Source organism: Tupaia chinensis, unplaced genomic scaffold (assembly GCF_000334495.1).
Source record: "Tupaia chinensis unplaced genomic scaffold, TupChi_1.0 Scaffold148378_1, whole genome shotgun sequence".
NCBI classification, from domain to species: Eukaryota; Metazoa; Chordata; class Mammalia; order Scandentia; family Tupaiidae; genus Tupaia; species Tupaia belangeri.
Window position 1 is genome coordinate 133652 of NW_006208228.1, and position 18274 is coordinate 151925.

At 47.5% G+C, this 18274-nt stretch overlaps 1 protein-coding gene across 1 annotated transcript in view; it reads right to left on the reverse strand.

The window, feature by feature from the left end:
- Positions 1–18274, reverse strand: part of LOC102479195 (contactin-associated protein-like 3) — a 215268-nt gene that overhangs the window by 85593 nt on the left and 111401 nt on the right. Inside the window, 3 exon segments of the mRNA XM_027769064.1 lie at positions 2512–2683; positions 13314–13352; positions 13441–13560. Of these exon segments, the coding sequence (XP_027624865.1) occupies positions 2512–2683; positions 13314–13352; positions 13441–13560 (331 nt within the window).

Sequence of the window (18274 nt, forward strand, 5' to 3'; positions counted from 1 at the left end):
GGCCACAGCCAGGATGGGGTCGGCTTGTGTTCTGCAGAAGCCATGCAGGTGGCCAGACTGGGGCAGGGTTTCCTTCGAAAAACAGTGGCTTCTCATTTTTTTTCTGGACACATTGGAACTCTCTAAAATTATAGTGGAGTAGATTCCACACTTTTTAGTAGATAAAAATGAGTGCTTTGTGTTAAAAATAAACATACGTTTTAGCTCAAAATCTTTGGGAATGAGATTTTTCTTAATAAGAACTTTAAATGTGTGGTAATTAATTTTCCTCTAAATTTATCATTTTCTATTCAAAAATAAAATGTACAGCGTACAGTGTCACGTCTGAGTACAGAAGACGACTGCTGGGTCAAAGGCTGTGGTGGTGGGGAAGGTGGGGCTGCGGCCCTCCCCACAGTGCACGCTTGGGGCCCAGGCCGTGGCCTCCTGCCCATGTGCTCAGGTGTCCACAGGAGCCCGAGTTTCACAGGAGTCCCATGAAATTAGAACCCCGATGTCCAAAACTCCACTGGCCTAATACACGATCCCTCCTCACTGCTAGGCCCTCCCGGCCTGTGTACCAGCAGAGCTTGCCTCGGAGCCCTGGTGTGGCTGGGGAAGGTCCCTCTTGTCCTATCGGATTTTCATAATCTGTAGTGTCCTTTCAGCCAGGAATGCTGCTGTGTCATGAATTATTACTCCCTGTGCCCGATGGATATAAGTCACCAAACCACCTGTATTTCAGTAGTAAATCTCAGCTTCCCCTGAGCAAATCTGACTTTGCTCATGGCAGGCAGACCGCGGGGGTTGTGGGGGAGGCTGGGGTCAGCACAGCTGGCCTGGCCAGGACAGGGGTGGAGCCATGTGTTTGTGTGTGGAGGAGACTCTACTGCACCATGCAGCGGCATGCAGGCAGTAGGCTTGGCTAGAAGGAAAGATGGACATTTGTTAGAGAGGAGCAGAAAATGAGGACGTGGTTTTAGACGTTTACCCATAAAACATTACAGCTGTGACTGCTGGCCTCCCAAGTGCTGTGGCTAGTTTCATACCGACGTGGGGAGCTGTCCTTAACCCCGTGTTTGCCTAAGGAAGGTAAAAGGCCTAGGCGTCGGTACAGTGGACATGCTGCTGAAAGTCCCCGAGGTGTGACACAGCAATCTGCCCCGTGGGTGACACTTACATACACACCTGTTTACATACATGGACCCACTCGTGTGTGCACACATCAGTGTGTGGCGTGCACGTCCTTATTTTGACTAAAAGACTTACACGTTGAAGAGGCCACATCGATTCTTCACAGACAGCTACTGTAATTACATCGCACGTGGTGAAAGAATCGAGGCACTAAAACGCGTTCTGAGAACTTCATGACTGTTCAGGGGACCCGGGGTGGCTGGTGAACTCAGACTCCTGGTGGGGGCTGCGCCCCACCTCTGAGCCAACCGCTCCACCCTCCTCGAGGACCAGCTGCAGTTCTGAATTTCAGGTGATGTTTTCTATGCCAAAGAGTGAACCACCTGAGGTTTCTGACTAAATTCTTAGAACCTCTGTTTCCCTCTCAAATGAATATAAGGTGAGTATGTGAACATGAACACTCGCATTAAATAAAGTTCTATGAGTCAATATTTCATGCCCTGGGGATTAAGGTCTTTTTCCACATTGCTAAACTGTATTTATACCTAAAGTATACTGGTTATGACATGAAATTTCTACTGGGTTAAATTCAGAGTAGACTTAGCCACAGATTCCACCATGCGTGGCCTTTCAAGAGTTCCTCATGCACAGATGTGTGAGGCTCTACAGAATGTGTTCATTTTCTAACACAGACGTCTCACACGCATGTGGCACTAAGCTGGACAGACCCTGCACAGAACAAACCTACGTGCGCACGCCACCTTTCAGCCCAGGTGACTTAAGAGGCATCGTGACTAATGAGACAGCTTGCACTGCTTACACACTTTAACGTGCAGTAGTGTTCAGACGCTGCTCATCTTCCCCAGCGAAGCAGCTCGGAACCACGCAGCTGGGCTCTCTCCAGTCCTAACTGTACGCAACAGAAATCCCCCAAGTCTCGGCCTTTCTCAAGAAAAGAGTTACTTTCCATTTGCTCTATAGAAAAGGAAGCTGGCCACACGGGGCTTTGATTTCCTGGCTCCCAATGATACATCTTCTTTTCTGATATTCTGATCTGTTTTGTGCAATACTAGTTTTCAAAACACAGCTCTCCTTGTCGACAGTTACACTCACCCATAATTACAGTGGCATCACTAGTATTCTGTAAGAATGAAATAGCCTGGAGGGTGACGAGGAAAATGCAAGAGACCATGTCCCCCAAGAAAACCCTACCATTTGAAAGGAGCAATTATGTAAAGATGTCTGTTTCTTATTTTTGATAAAAATGTGTTTTGCCCCTTTAAAATAGTTATTGGGAACATAGAGAGGAGAAGGTGATCTCTTCCAGCCAGTCGTCTGGTTTTAATCTACCGAGAAGCTGAAAGCAGGCATGGTAAAATGACCAGGGATGGCCCTGACCTGTCTGTGAGGCCACAGGAGTCTATCTGGAGGTCCTGGAAACTCCCCAGCGCCCCCTGCTGCACTGAGATGGGATCCACCGCTGTGTCACCAATGGAGAGGAGCCTCAGGCAGCCCTGGAACCCGGGCAGGGAGCTTCCACACCCAGGGCCAGAGCTGTTGTCCGGACAGCCTGGAGACAGAAACACACACGGGAGAAAACGCACAGTTAGGACAAAACCGCTGCACAGTACTTACCGATGAAAGACTGTCGCCCCAGGGAGGAAAGCAGTGTGGAGTGGACTGTGGAATACCAGGTCCACTCCGGTTTTAAAGACCCAAGTAAGGCATGCATCGGAGACTTTGGCTATACCCACGGCCGAGTCAACAAACCCGAGAAGGGTTAGACTTGCAGTGTGACCCACCCTTCCTCTGGCCCAGGGTTCTCTAGGTCATGATGTCCACCATGAAGTGTGGCCAGTCAGGTCAATGTCTATTTAAACTCTTAACAAGCAGCTTGTTAACGTCCCCTCTGCTTGTCCTTGTCTTTGTTATATAAGCCAGCCTCCCTGGCAACCATCTCGTTCAGATGAGCACATTCCTGGGCAACCAGAGGTCAGCGTCACCTGGCCGAATGGCCCAAAACCCTGGCTCAAAGAAACCCATGATTTCACTTTTTACCTCAGCCCTTCTAATAGGCTGGCACTCCTCTGTCCATAGACACTCAAAGATTAGACTTCCCTACTCCCTGGGGAGGGCGGCGCGACTCCTGAGTGGGTGCGGTGGAGAGGCAACAAGAGCAGAAGCTGTTAGTATCTGTAGAGCAGCTTCCAGAAAGAAGAGAAGAAGGAAAGGCGTGAAATTCTGCAAGGAGAGCTGCTGCATAGTTTATTTACGTGAGACAATACAAGAATCACTCCTTTTTGCAGGTGGCTAGACTAGAAAAACTGAAAGGTATGTGAGAGTAGAATCAGGAAAAAAAAATACAGGTATATTAGGATTTGCTAAGTTTGAATTTTTAAAAAATAACTGAAAACTGAAAACTGACCAGGATGCCCGCACTCATCTTAAAATTGTGTTAAATATCTCCTCCGTATGTGTGAAGATGTGTGTGCACACACAGGCACATTTAAAACAATTCTGGATAATAATTGCTCTAAGAAAGCTAGGAACAATCTATGTTGACTTTTTTATTTTTTTGAATCAGGGATTTTAGTCAAGTATCTTTGAACATTATTTTCTAACGCTAATACTCACCAAAAAAAAATGACAGAATATCTCACAATAAAACATTGCAAATGGAGAAAAAAATAGCATCTAGAATATTCCATGGGAAAATGGCACTCAAGAGTCAAATACTACAAGCCTTGCTGTAGCCATTAACTGACTTGCTGGAAGCCACACAGCCCACAGCTCCCACACGTAGAGGTTTATTTGATGACCTGGGCTTCTCAAGAAGACTGTGTTCTTATAGGAACTGTGAGCAAGGATGCGACTTTGAAATAGAAATCAAAGCCAGACTGGTCTGGAAACAAATACGTGGTACGCCGTGTGGAGCCCGCAGGACTCACATACTCCCCTGGCCTCTGCTGATTACCCCCACTAACGGGGCTCTTGGACTTGGCACTGCGTGGTCAGCATGCAGAGGAGGACGTGGGAGCAACAGAACAAGGATGCAATGTTGCCAAGTGCTTTCAAATGAAGGAACTACTTGGGGGGTACAGGGCCCAGTCCCCAGTACCTACCCTTTCAGGACCAAGGCAGGCTGCCCCAGGAGCTGTCCCGGCTGGGGAGAGGTGACTCTCAGTCCTGGCCCTCCCAGGTGAGCCAGCATCCAGTGGCACATGGAGGGCACGGAACCCTGGATCCCTCTGCTTGACGGGAGCACCCCTCAAGGGCGTCCCTGCTCAGAGGCTTCTGTGGCTTCTCCTGAGGCTTGAACCCCCCCCCAGCAGCCTACGCAGCCACGGTAAGATCCCATGGCGTGCATTTTACTGGGGACTTGAGTTTTATACGCAAATATGAAAGAGGTGCAGCACTGTAAATAATGAATGTTGTTTTAATTCAGAAAAAATTGTGAAGTAAATTTTATATGAAGCATTATTTTATTTGTCTGATAAAATTATGCTTTATATAAATCACTTCCAAAAAAGTATTTTCTTTTGGGACCAGCAGTGGTGTAATGGCTATGTTGCTGAACTCCCATGTAGGCGACAATGGTTTGAGTCCATGTTGCTGGACTCCCACGTAGTCGACCGTAGCTTGAGTCCAGGACCCTGTGGCTTAAACTCACGCCAGGTGCATGTGCGTGCATGCCCAAGATCTCGAGGAGAATGCAAGAGAAGGGACTGAGGCATGGCCATGCCCCCTGGGGGTGATAGTTAAAAAAAACAAACAAAAAAAAAAACCCTCTCCAAGACCTCTCCATTTCCTTTTAACATGGTAGATACAGTGTCTTAGTTACTCATTTTATTTTGCTTTATATTTTCCAGTCATTTAATAAAGAATTCTTATGATGAAAATTAGAGCTTCCTTTTACATTACTTGGTAAGTTTATTTTATAAGGTTCTTATTATTTTCAATTTTTTAAGAGATTTTTGCCATAGGGCACATACACTCACCAGAGAGACAGAAAGTGAGAAATCATCCCCTATGGAGGACGGCCACACTGCAATCCCTTCTCCTCCATTCTCCTCTCAGGATTTTGGACATGCATGCATACGTGCCTGGTGTGAGTTTTAAGCCAAGGACTCTAATCGGTTGACTACATGGGAGTCCAGCAATGTAACCATTACGCCATCTGCTGGTCCCAAGGTTCTTATTTTTTAAATCGAATTGAATAATTGTGTAAAATAAAAATTTTATTCTTCATTCTTTTTTTTGCCCTTTATTGTCAAATCACTAGTAGATTTTTAATCAACAGGAAGTGAAAAATCCAACCTCTTATTCCTGAACCATGTATGCTAGCTTACTACCCAAGATTTTTCATAAAACACAAATATAATTTATTTTTACTTTCCTTCAGTGGCTGAGGCTTTAATGTTTGCATTCCTAGCAAATGTAATTCAAAACAAGTCAAGGGTTTAAACTCTTGTTGGGTACAATGAAACCTTATAAATTAACCTCAAAGAGACTTGAACATTTCAGTTAATGTTGCATCATAAAGAACGGTCTAAGCCCACAGCGTTCCCTTTATCGTGTCCTACTTTATGTGACTGCACACAGTGTAACTCGCGAAAGTATTGCTGAAGAGTTGGTGTATTTGGAAGAAAACTGGCACACCTGCACAGGTGAGACCTGCAGCATACTGAGGACATCAGGGTAAGGAAAGGGGAACATACGTCCTTAAGTATGTTTGCGGAATTACGGGTGTTTTCTTTCTACCTATTTCATTTTCCCCCGAATCACAGGCCTCCAGCTATTTCAAAATAAAATAAAATATGGTGGGAACCAGCAGTTAGCGTAATGGCTATGTCGCTGGACTCCCACGTAGTCGACCGCGGTTCGTGTCCCGGACCTGGTGGCTTAAAACTCATGCCGGGCGCATGTGCGTGCGTGCCCAAGATCCCAAGAGGAGAATGGAGGAGAAGGGATTGCGGTGTGACCATCCCCCCTGGGGGGTGATTTCTCGCTTTCTCTCTCTCTTTCTGGTGAGCGCACATGCCCTCTAGCAAAAAAAGCCTCTCCAAAATAAATAAATAAATAAATAATAAAATATGTAACTATTTCTTTTTGTTTTCTTTCTAGGTTTCTGTCATAGGGCATATGCACTCACTGGAGAAGAGAGAGAAACCGAGATACAGAGAGAGGGAAAGTAACAAATCACCCCTGGGGGCTGGCCATGCCACAGCCTCCTCTCCTCCATTCTCCTCTTGCAATTTTGGGCACATACGCACACATGCCTAGTGTGATTTTCAGCTACCAGGTCCAGGACTTCCATGGCCAGCCATGTGGGAGTCCAGCGCCTTAACCACCGTGCAACCTGTTGGCCCTGTAACTATTTCTTTTAGGAGCAAAACTAAACCAAACCTAGTCATTAGGAAAACGTCCTGAAGGTAGGACATTAAGGAAAAGGCCACCAAGGGCTTCCCTCCCCTAGTGATGAGAGGGAGATGGGAGAGGAGGACATGCCAGGACCTGGGCAGGGGCAGCCATGTGCAAGACTGGCCAGAAGCCCTGAGGGCTAGGCGGCAGAGGTTCACCCATCATCCACCTCATTTGAGACGGAAGTCCACGTGGACAGCTAGTGCTTATTGGGAACTAATGAGGCGTATCACTGCCACGGAGGGAGGAAGCAAGGTCAAGGACCTCCGAGGATGGCCAAGAAACGGCCACTTAATGTCACTGTACAGATGGGTCAGCAGGGTGACCAAGGGTTCTCTGGTCTGCTGACGTGTCACACAGGCGCTCTGTGGGGCCGTGACTCAGTGTCCCCACTCTGCGGTGCATGGGTGTGCCTAAGTAGTAGTAGGATTCCATGAGAGGGGATTAGAAGAGCTTAGCTTTCAGCCCCCTCACTGGCAAGCACAACACCACGGCAACATGTCGTTGGAAGGGCACGTGATAAGAAAAGCTGACACGGAGAATCAGGGGTATCTAAAGCACAGAGTTCTAATGTGAACTATAAAATACACGGCTGGGCCAGCAGGGGGCGTGGAGGTTAAGGCACTGGATCCCACTTGGCCAACTCCACAGTTCTAGTCCTGTTCTGGTCCTTGAAAAGCATGCTGGGCATATATGTGTACACACCCCAAATTCCGGGGAAAACACAGAAGGGACTGTGATGTGGCCATCCCCCCGCCGGGGGGTGCTAACTTTCCCTCTCTGTTTCTCTCTACTCTACAGCAAACTAAAAAACAGTAACAAAAAACAAAACAGGCTGCTATTTTGTAAGTGGGCCCCACTCAGGGGGAGAAAGCCAGCCACACTCTGAGACTGTTAGTTCAAAATATGACAGAAATGCAGTAACTCCTCCGTATGACCAGACGGCCCTGGCCATGCCTGCTGCCCTGTCCTGTCATCACCCCTCTCGTTCTCCACAGTGTCCTGGTTTGGATAATAAATTCCCAGAGACTCCCACTGAGAGCGCAGCACACACGTCTGCTTCTGTGGGGGTGTGCTGCCCTAGCATCTGAGTGCACGGTGACAGGGTAATCAGGAACACAGAGAAGGAGCACGGGTCACAGCACGTCCCAGACCCTGGGTACTGACCTCCTGGAAGAGCAAAGTCACTAACGGACTTCCACCAGAGCACCCGAGCATTTAACTTTATTACTCCCAGTACTGCCACGGGGTCGGACGGCCAAAGGAACCTCCCTGTCTGTCACACACGTCTGGTGCTAACGGACTCTGGACAAGCAATTACGGGGACAGGCGGTGGCACAGCAGTGACACGATGCTGGGTGAGTCTGCCCCATGAGAAGGTTCTGGGTTGTACCCGGAAACCCCTAAACACGCTGGGCAGATGTGTGCCCGTGATCCAGGTGGTCTGAAGCTAGGGGTGGACTGTGGCATCAAGACCCTGTTGGGGTGCTGTCTCTGTCTCTCCTTACTCATGGGGAAAAAAAGAAACAAGAAAAATTAAATTAAAATAATAATAAAGGAAAATTAAATGAGCAGAGACACTGACACGAGCCACTCTTGGGATTGCATAAAACAACCCCGTACTGGAGCTTTCGATGAGGGGCTTCTACTTAGGCTGACCCTGAGCTGTCTCACTTCACCCAGGACAGGGCGGCGGAGTCGCTGGGCCGTGGAGAGGGACAGTGGGGCCAGGAAGGGGAGCCGCTCCCTGTGCACTAACCCTGTGAACAGAAGGCCGCAGAGAACCAGAAGTCCACGCTCCTCCGGGGTGTCCTAAGTACAAATAATACCCATTGTTTTAGCGAACATCAGTAAGCGGGTGTGTGCTTTATCTGTGTGGTGGTTCCTGTTTGCCTGTTTGGTGTGGTCTGGTGAAGGCATTACTCTAATTTTCAAAAATGCATATATTCTTTCTGTAGGAATAAGATGCCGTTGGTGAGCATGAGCTCTAGAGCCAGATCAGTTTGAATCAGTGGCCATAGTCGTTCTGTAGGAGCCAGCTGGGCCTTTGCGGCTGTGCGTAATAAATTTAGATCCACTCTAACTTGTGCAGCGATCAGCGATGAGTGCTGGGACTGCACAGTCCCCAACTGTTTTTGTCCCTAACTGCCAACATACACTGACGACAGCAGAGCAGGAAAGCTGTGTGAAGAAAGCCAGCAGTCCCTCCTGGGACATAGGCTGCCATTCCATTCATCTTAGAGACACCACTTCTCACTGGACATCATACGAATCTGTTTATTATTAGAGAGATTTTTGTTAGAGGGTGCCTGGGCATGCCAGAGAGACAGGAAGTAAGCAATCACCCCCCAGGAGGGATGGCCATGCTGCAATCCCTTCTCCATTCTCCTCTCAGGCTTTTGGGCATGCACGCACACACGTGCCCAGTGTGTTTCAAGCCCCAGGGTCTGGGACTCGAACCGCAGTCGGTCATGTGGGAGTCCAGCAATGTAACCATTACACCATCTGCTGGTCCTTACACCTGCTTTTTAATTGCCAGAGGGCACATGCGCTTGCCAGAGAGACGCAGAGGGGAAGAGGAAGAGAGCACCCGCAGTAAGGCATGGCCACACAATTCCTTCTCTATTTCCCCGTCCTCTCAGGATCCGGGGGAGCACACACACGCTCAGTGTGTTTTTAAGGCCCTGGGGCTGGGACTTCAACTGTGGCTATCCCTGCAGGATTGGGCTCCCTTAACCACTAGACCACGGGGCCAGCCGTCTCACTGGAACCTGTATGAACAAGAAAGTTTTCCTGTACATCAGCACAGTTACACAAGGAATGCCCAGCAGGCCTTAAAGCCCCACTTCCAGCTCTGGGGTCCTTCCACGGGTGTAACCGCATCACCACTGTGAGTTCTCGTGAACCACTCAGCCGGACAGATAGCACGTCACTGTAACCACAGCACAGGGCTACTTCCCTAAACAGAGTAAGCATTTTACAAGTCAGTTCGATAGTCGGTCCATAGGGTATTTAAAAACTCACTGGCAAGGTGAGTCTTAGCAGCTGCACAGAAAGATCTACAGCATTGTTTGGTAATAGCAAAAAATAATTTGGCACAATCAAAATGTCATATGGTTAAATGTGACATGGGAGTATACATATGCAAAATGTTACATAATATTCTCTTAACACTGTTATAATTAATTACCTTGGTTTTTCATATCCACACACTTAGATCCCCAAGACTAACATAGAACAAAAAGAGCAAATCGAGAGGCTGACAGAGGTGCAGCGGCAAACACTGCCCTCTGCAAGGCACTCCCACACAGAAGGTTCCTGCCCAAGGCGGGGGCCCTCCCTGAGTGCCAGGCGCAGCCTGCCCATGGCCCAGGGCTGGCTGAGGCAGGGGGTGGACCACGGAGTCGAGGGCCTCTGGGGCTGCGGTCTCCCTCTCAGCTTCTCACCTGCTCTCAGAAGAGATCAAGGGGAAAAAAGCAAGTCATAGAAGAATGTATAGGTATGGTCCTATTTACGAAGTTAAAAGCAATGCAACACTAAATTATGTTTTTTTTTTTCTTTTTGCTATAGGGCGCATGCGCTCACCAGACAGACAGAGAGAGACAGAGAGACAGAAAGCGAGAAATCACCCCCCATGGGGGATGGCCACGCCGCAATCCCTTCTCCATTCTCCTCTCGGGATCCTGGGCACGCACGCACACGCGCCTGGAGTGTTTTAAGCCACCGGGTCCAGGACGTGAACCACAGTTGACTACGTGGGAGTCCAGAGACATAGCCATTATGCCAACTGCTGGTCCCAAAATTATGGTGTTCTTTAAAGCTGCCTACATCAGGGCCAGCAGGCGGCATGGAGGTTAAGCTGGATCCCACTTGGCCGACTGCAGCTTGGAAATCACGCTGGGCGTATGTGCGTGTGTGCCCTAAATCCTGAGAGGAGAGGAGGAGAAGAGACTGCAGCGTGGTCATCCCCCTGGGATTTCTCACTTTCCTTCCCTCCCCTCCCCCCGTCTCTCTCTAGTGAGCGCACACACCCTATAACAACAAGAAAAATGACCAACATACATGATCAATTTATAAAAAGTGTAACAGAAAGCTAAGCAACAAATGCAGGATAATGAGGCCAACAGGTGGCATGGAGGGTAAGGTGCTGGATCCCACATGGCTGACTGCATGGTTTGAATCCCAAACCCAGTGGCTTGAAACTCAAGCTGGCCGTGTGAGCATGGAGAAGAGACTGCATTGTGGCCATGACCCTGGGAGGTGATTTCTCATTTTCTGTCTCTGTCTCTTCTCTGGGGAGCACACGTGACCTATAGTAAAAACCTTTTTTAAAAAATGCAGGATAGGGATCAGCAGTTAGCATAATGGCTATGTCGCTGGACTCTCACGTAGTCGACCGTGGTTCGCGTCCCCGACCCAGTGGCTTAAAACTCACGCCGGGTGTGTGTGCATGCGTGCCCAAGATCCCGAGAGGAGAAAAGAGGAGAAGGGATTGTGGCATGTCCATCCCCCTTGGGGGGTGATCTCTTGCTTTCTGTCTCTCTGTCTCTCTGTCTCTGTCTGTCTGGCGAGCGCACATGCCCTATAGCGAAAACCTCTCCAAAAAAAAAAAAAATGCAGGATTAATTCCACCAGGGAGACGAGAGCTGAGAGGAGCAAGGGAAGCTGCGGGTGTAACTGAGCACCGAATCCTGCTGACCAAGCCTGTGCATGTGTGGACAGGTGGGCGGATAGATTTTTTTTTTTTTTTAATTTTGCCAACAGGCACACATGCTCGCAGAACAGAGAAGGGGGCTAGGGGAGGGGTGAGAAGAGAAAGCACCCCAATGGGGTGTGGTCACACCACAGTCCCTTCTTCATCTCTCCCTCCTTTCAGAATTTCGGGCACACATGCACGTGTTCTATGTATTTCTCAAGCTGCCTAGTCCAGGACTTGAACTGTATAGTTGGCCATGTGGATTCACCTTAACCACCAGGCCCTGGCTGGCCCAGGGCTCATACTGTTCGTTTTAGACACACTACTCTGCCGTATGATTTACTTCCTGGGGACAGCCGACCGTGTCAGCATGTACGTACGTACCAGAAGCACTGTCATGTTGCTATGCATTGCACATTCTGGCCCTGCAGACCGGTGAAATCTGGAAGACGATTCCGTGGTTTGAGAAGTATTTTTCTCCAGTATCTTTTATTTGTATCATTAAGCAATATAGGGAAGGGTTTTCTTCCTGTCCCTTTTAGTGGTTCCAAAACTTTTATGGTTTAAATTATAGCTCTTGGATAAATTGTCTATTTAGTTTTGAAGGAATTTGTTCCTCTGCAGAGCTATAAAATCCATTGTAAGTGGCAAAAGTTTATAAATCTCTCTGGATCAGAAATGCACCATATTCAGTGAACAAAGCAAGCGAGCAATCAGATATTCCAAGGTCATGGACACATTTTCTTTTCCCCTCACAAGAACAGCTGCTTCGGGGAGCATGAGAGATCACACACCAGCCCTTGGCGCCAGTGCCTACTGCAGTCCTCAGAGAGGATGTTACTTTCTTGTTGGGCTAGCGAGCTATCTCCACCAAGAGTCCAAACTCACTTTAGGAACAACTAGGATGTGCAAAATAGGAAGACGACCATTAGAGAAGAGAAGCAGAGATGAAAGACGGGCCCCACCATGATTCACTCCCAGTCTCAGCCGGCCTGGATCAGGAACACGTGCACACGCCCAGTGCACGTCCAGAGGTGCCACCACTGCGCTGCCACCTGGCCCCAGAGTCTGCACCTCTTTTCCTTTCCTTTTCTCTTTTTGTTCTTTCTTTTATTTATTTATTTTTTTTTAGATTTTATTTTATTCTTTGTTTGTTTGTTTGTTTAACCAAAGGGCACACGCTTATTCACCAGAGACAGAGAGAAAGAGAGGGAGACAGAGAAAGCATCCCACTATGGGGAGAGGTCATATTACAATCCCTTCCTGTTTCTCCATCTTGTCGGGGTTTGGGGCACGCACACGTACACACCCAGTGTTTCTCAGGCCAGGTTGAAGAGGAGCTAGCAGACAGAATAAGAGCCACCAGATGTAGTGGGAGAGAAAATTGGCAAGTAAAACACAAAGGAAAAGTCTCGAGGATTGTTGGCATTAGGAAGTTCCCGATCACAAAGTTATGAAGGGAAGAAATAGAAGACAGTGTCCCTCAACGTTGTCCGCACGTCAGAATTGCCCAGAGGGCATCAAAACGTGGCCACCCAGGACTCAGTCAGGCCAATCCAAATCTCTGGGGAGCAGCGCAAGCACCAGAGGCGTTAGAGCTTGCCAGGTGTGGCCACAGCCAGGAACGAGGGCTGCAGAGGGTGCCCCACTTTAAGGCAGTCTTGCTGAGTGCACACTGTCACACAGCTAACCAGCAGACTTGCACTTTAGGTCACAACTGATCGTTTTGCCCACTCAACATTCCCAGTTGACTCTAACTGAAAGGTAAGAGTTATTCCTTAATATTAATTATCATGCAGAGAGGTCAGCTGCCTTAGGACACAGGAGACGAGAAGGCAAAGTGTGCTGAATGCAGCCCGTCCCCTACACTCACCTCCCAAATAATAGGTGTCGCCAGCACGGATCTGCCCCGCTGGGGAGGGCACGGTGGAGGCTGCGCCACCGTCCACCTGCACACTCAGGTGACCCCTATACTCACCTCCCAAATAATAGGTGTCGCCAGCACGGATCTGCCCCGCTGGGGAGGGCACGGTGGAGGCTGCGCCACCGTCCACCTGCACACTCAGGTGACCCCTATACTCACCTCCCAAATAATAGGTGTCGCCAGCACGGATCTGCCCCGCTGGGGAGGGCACGGTGGAGGCTGCGCCACCGTCCACCTGCACACTCAGGTGACTCCCTTTCGCAGACAAGGACACGGACTCCAGCACGGATCTGCCCCGCCGGGGAGGGCACGGTGGAGGCTGCGCCACCGTCCACCTGCACACTCAGGTGACTCCCTTTCGCAGACAAGGACACGGAATGCCACTGCCCATCATTTAGGCCATCACCTGGGGGGAAGCAGAAGGGTCAAAGCGATTCCTGGGAACCCCACAGATGCCCAGAGACCACGTGCTTGCAGACAGCGGAAGGAGACCACTGGCACATCTGCCTGCCAAACACCACCTCACACTCATCTGGAACCCACCGGGCCCCTGGTTGCTGCGGCGAAGGAGGAAACACCCCCTCTCTGCCAGACAGGGGGCGCTCAGAGGAAGCAGGAGGATTATGAAAAACTGGGGCTCAGGTTCCCTGTTTCCAAGGTGGCATTTAAGTGACTTGGTATCCTGGCCATTTTTATCTAACAGGAAGGTGTTACGCACGTCAGGAAGAGGGGCTTGGGTTCATGTTGTTGTTCTAGGGGGTCCTTGCCTTGGTCTACCTAGGGTTTTCATTCATGTTCCAACGAAAATTATCCTGTTTAGTCGGGAATGCTATAGCCTCATACTCACTGCCAGGGCTGCTTCTCATGTTCCCGTCACTCAGTTAAGTCAGATAAAGAGAGAAAGAAGAAATCGAAATGTGTGGGGTAAAGAGGGAAGGGAAGACGAGGGGATGGTCAAACATTCTACATTGAACGTGAAACATTATTTTCCCTCATTCCAGAGCATCCATAGAATACGTTTCCCACAACTGACCCTAAACAGTCCTATAATAATAAGATATTGTCAATTCCAACTATGTGACACGAGACAAATGTCCCATCTAGTTATTTAATATCTCGGAATGTTGGGGCCGGCAGATGGCGTGGTGGTTAAGAGCACTGGATTCCCACATGGACCACCGCAGTTCGAGTCCTGGACCTGGTGGCTTGCTTTCTCACTTTCCCTCTCTCCCTCTCCTTCTCACTGTGTCCCTCTTTGGTCAAATTAAAATTAAAATGAATAGATAAATAAGTAAAGTCCTTAAAAGTAAAAGTAATCTGGAGATATGGAGAAGTACAAACATTGTCCAAAATTCTGTTATAAAAATAACATGTTTTTCGTTCTTAAAAAAAAAAATACTTATGTATTTATTCATTTATTTTTAAAGAATTATGTATTTATAATCATTATTTTTTCAGTTTTGATCAGAGAGAGACAGAAAGAGAGAGAGCAGACACCAGGTCCAGGACTCAAACCACAGTTGGTCATATGGGAATTCAGCACCCTTAACCACCATGCCACCTGCTGACCCAGAATAAATGTTTTTTTCTTACTTTTGTATATCGTCATTATTTATAATAACCTTAGTAGACTATTTAGAAAATAATCAATAGCTTTTAAAAAATAACAATTCGGGTATTAATAAACATGAACATTTATAGAAGAGGTAAAGGTATAAAAGCATCACATTCAGATGTGGGTGTATGGGACCAGCAGATGGTGCAGAGGTTAATCACTGGCCTCCCACATGGCTGACCACAGTTCCAGTCCCAGACCTGGTGGGTGTGGGAAATTCACATGTGGTGTGTGTGTGTCTGTGTGTGTGTGCCCAAGATCCTGGCAGGAGAATGCAGAAGGGATTGTGGCATGGCCATCTCCACTGGGGGATGATTTCTCACTTTCCCTCTCACTGTCTCGCTCTGGCAAGTGCACGTGCCAAAAGTAAAACCTCTTAAAAAATAAACAAAATGGGGAACCAGCAGTTAGCGTAATGGCTATGTTGCTGGACTCCCACGTAGTCGACTGCGGTTTGCGTCCCAGACCCGGTGGCTTAAAACTCACACCAGGCATGTGTGCGTGCGTGCCCAAGATCCCAAGAGGAGAATGGAGGAGAGGGGATTGCGGCGTGACCATCCCCCCTGGGGGGTGATTTCTCGCTTTCTGTCTCTATGTCTCTCTCTGTCTGGCGAGTGCACGCGCCCTATAGCGAAAATCTCTCCAATAAATAAATAAATAAATAAATAAATAAATAAACAAACAAACAAAATGTAGATGTGTATATGTGTATGTATTCAAGCTATGTACAAACAGAAAAGCTAGAAGGAAAAATATTCTCAAATGTTAACTTTAATATTTGGAAGAGAAAATGTTATTTGTTCTCATGTTGTTAACATCTGATGTTTTTCCAAATTTGCTAGATTCTATATTCAGCTATTGTTATTTGAGTGAGTCTTCAAAAATTTATAGAAAAATGCATATTTTGCCTAGTATGAAAAAGCTCCATGAATTTCAAAATTTTTTTTTTATTTTACTTTAGGGCACATTTATTCTCCAGAGAGATAAAAAGAAAAATAAACAGAGAGGGAAAGTGAGAAAGGACCCCCTGGGGGATGACCACTCCACGATCCTTCTTCTCCATTCTCCTCTCATTATTTTGGGCATTCATACAAACATGCCTGGTGTGTTTTGTAATCTGCTAGGCTCAGGGCTCAAACTGCACAGTCAGTTACATGGGATTCAGCTGCTTTAACCACACACCACCTGGCTGGCCCTGAATATCAAAAATTCTTTGCACCAAAATACTTGTATTTTCATTCCATTTTTCCATGAACTTTTAAAATTCCCTCATGGTATTATTTTTTAATACTGGTTTTAGCCCCTCTAAAGCAATCACCATCTTGAGCCCATGAAGTGAAATCTCGATTTCTTCTTAAAGCAATGGAGTTGGTTCAGTGACCTGGTGACCATGGCCACCACCACTCAGCATGAGTGTTCCTGAGCAGGTTCTTTTCTTTTCTTTATTTTAAAGAGATTTTTGCTACAAGACATGTATAAACAGAGAGATAGGAGAGACAGAGAAACAGAAAGTGAGAGATCACTATTCAGGGAGGTGGCCACACACGTCTGGTCTGGTTTTCATGTGGGATCCAGCTGTCTCAACCACCAGGCTGGCTGTGTGGTTCCAATTCCTGAACCAGTGGCTTGAAAACCATACCAGGCATGTGTGTGTGTGTTGTGTGTGTGTGTGTGTGCATGCCCCAAATCCAGAAAGGAGAAATGGAGGAGGGACTGCAGTGTGGCCATGCCCCCAGGGCGTGCTTTCTCACTTTCCTTCTCTCTCTCTCTTTCTGTCTCTCTCCAGTGAGTGCATGCAAATACCCTCTAACAACAACCAAGAAACCACCAAAGATGAGAGTATGATGCTTTTGTTTGTTTGTTTGTGGAGTGGTTTTTGCTAGAGGGAGTGTGAGCTCACCAGAATCATAGAAAAGCAAGAAATCACCCCTCAGGGGGGATGGCCATACCACAATCCCTCCTCCTCTTGGGATCTTGAGCACGCATGCACACACACCGCATGCACACACGCCCGGTGTGAGTTTAAGCCACCTGGTCCGGGACTTGAACCATGGTCAACTATATGGAAGTCCAGCAACATGGCCATTACGCCAACTGCTGGTCCTGAGAGTATGTGATTCTTTTTGATGCTATTCCCAGACATGTAATGTGCTGACCTGACTCTGAACTGACGACTAAGGGGGCGTCTCAAGATAGTTAAGTCTTAGAAACAATAAAGGCTGTTACATTAGACATAGACATTATTATCGGATACTTTAGCTCCAAAGAAAATATGTTCTTACCTCCTGCACAAACTGAATATTCTAATATAAAATTAAATATTACAACTTGGTATTCTTTACCCAACTGAGCATACACATGAATTCCCTCCCATGCTCTTCAAACCAGCTTCTCTCCATTCGGTTTCTACGACGACTCTATGTGGAAGGAAGGAAGTTTCTGACTTGACCCAAAGGTCAGAGATTTGGCCCAGCACAGTCCCAACTCTGCTTTCAGCCTTTGCTTTGACGTTTCCTAGCACATCCAAGGAGGGGAGAGTTTCAGTCGCCCGACTCCTATCACTCTGCCCTGTGCACACATTCAATATGATAAACACGCTTGACCCTCACTTTGTTTTGTATTTGCGAGGTCAAAAAAGTTTCCAGACTCAACAAAGGGGTTCATGATAGATAATAAGAAAAGCCAAAAACTACATGGGGAGGATTTAGACTAGATACTTCAAACGTATTTTATAAGGTTGCCCCTGAAACAGGATTCCAGAAGCTCCAGAGCGATGAAGATGGACCACGACCAAAGTCTCCGACCGTCCTTCCCAGCCTTTTCATTCCGTGTTCCTACTTAAAAGTGACACAGAGAAAGATATGCAAGCTATTGCACTTCTCATCTGTTAAAGCAAGCAAAAATACCAGGAGAAAAACAACGCTTAGTACCTTAGTCAAAAAATATCGCTCATATTGCAACATAAAAGCTCAAAAACTGGGGCCAGCAAGTGGCGTGGTGATGAAGGAGCTGGACTCCCACACTGTCCACAGTAGTTAGAGTCCCAGACCCAGAGGCTTGAAAATCATGCTGAGTGTGTGTGTGGATGCCCAAAACCCCAGGAAAAGAATGGAGGAGAAACCATTGCAGTGTGGCCATGCCCACGGGGGGTGATTTCTCACTTTCCCTCTCTCTGTCTCTCCTGTGAGTACATGCACCCTATGGCAAAAACCTTAAAGAAAAAAAAAACTTAAAAATTGGTTTGCCCTGTAAGTTTTCAGTGGTGGCTTCTTCACCACTGTGTGGTTGTTTTGGGGAAGGGCAGCAGGTCCCCGCAAGAAACAACTGCGTAAAGCTGTCCCCTTTAGTTAATACTGCACGCCGACACTAAACTATACAAGCCAAGTCGGCCAATTCACTGACTCTGAAGTAACACCATCAGCTTGGCCCGTTTCTACGCTCCTCAAGGAAACTCGGCATGCAGCTGCTCAGAATGTTTTTTTTTCCATGAAAAGAAAGAAAAATT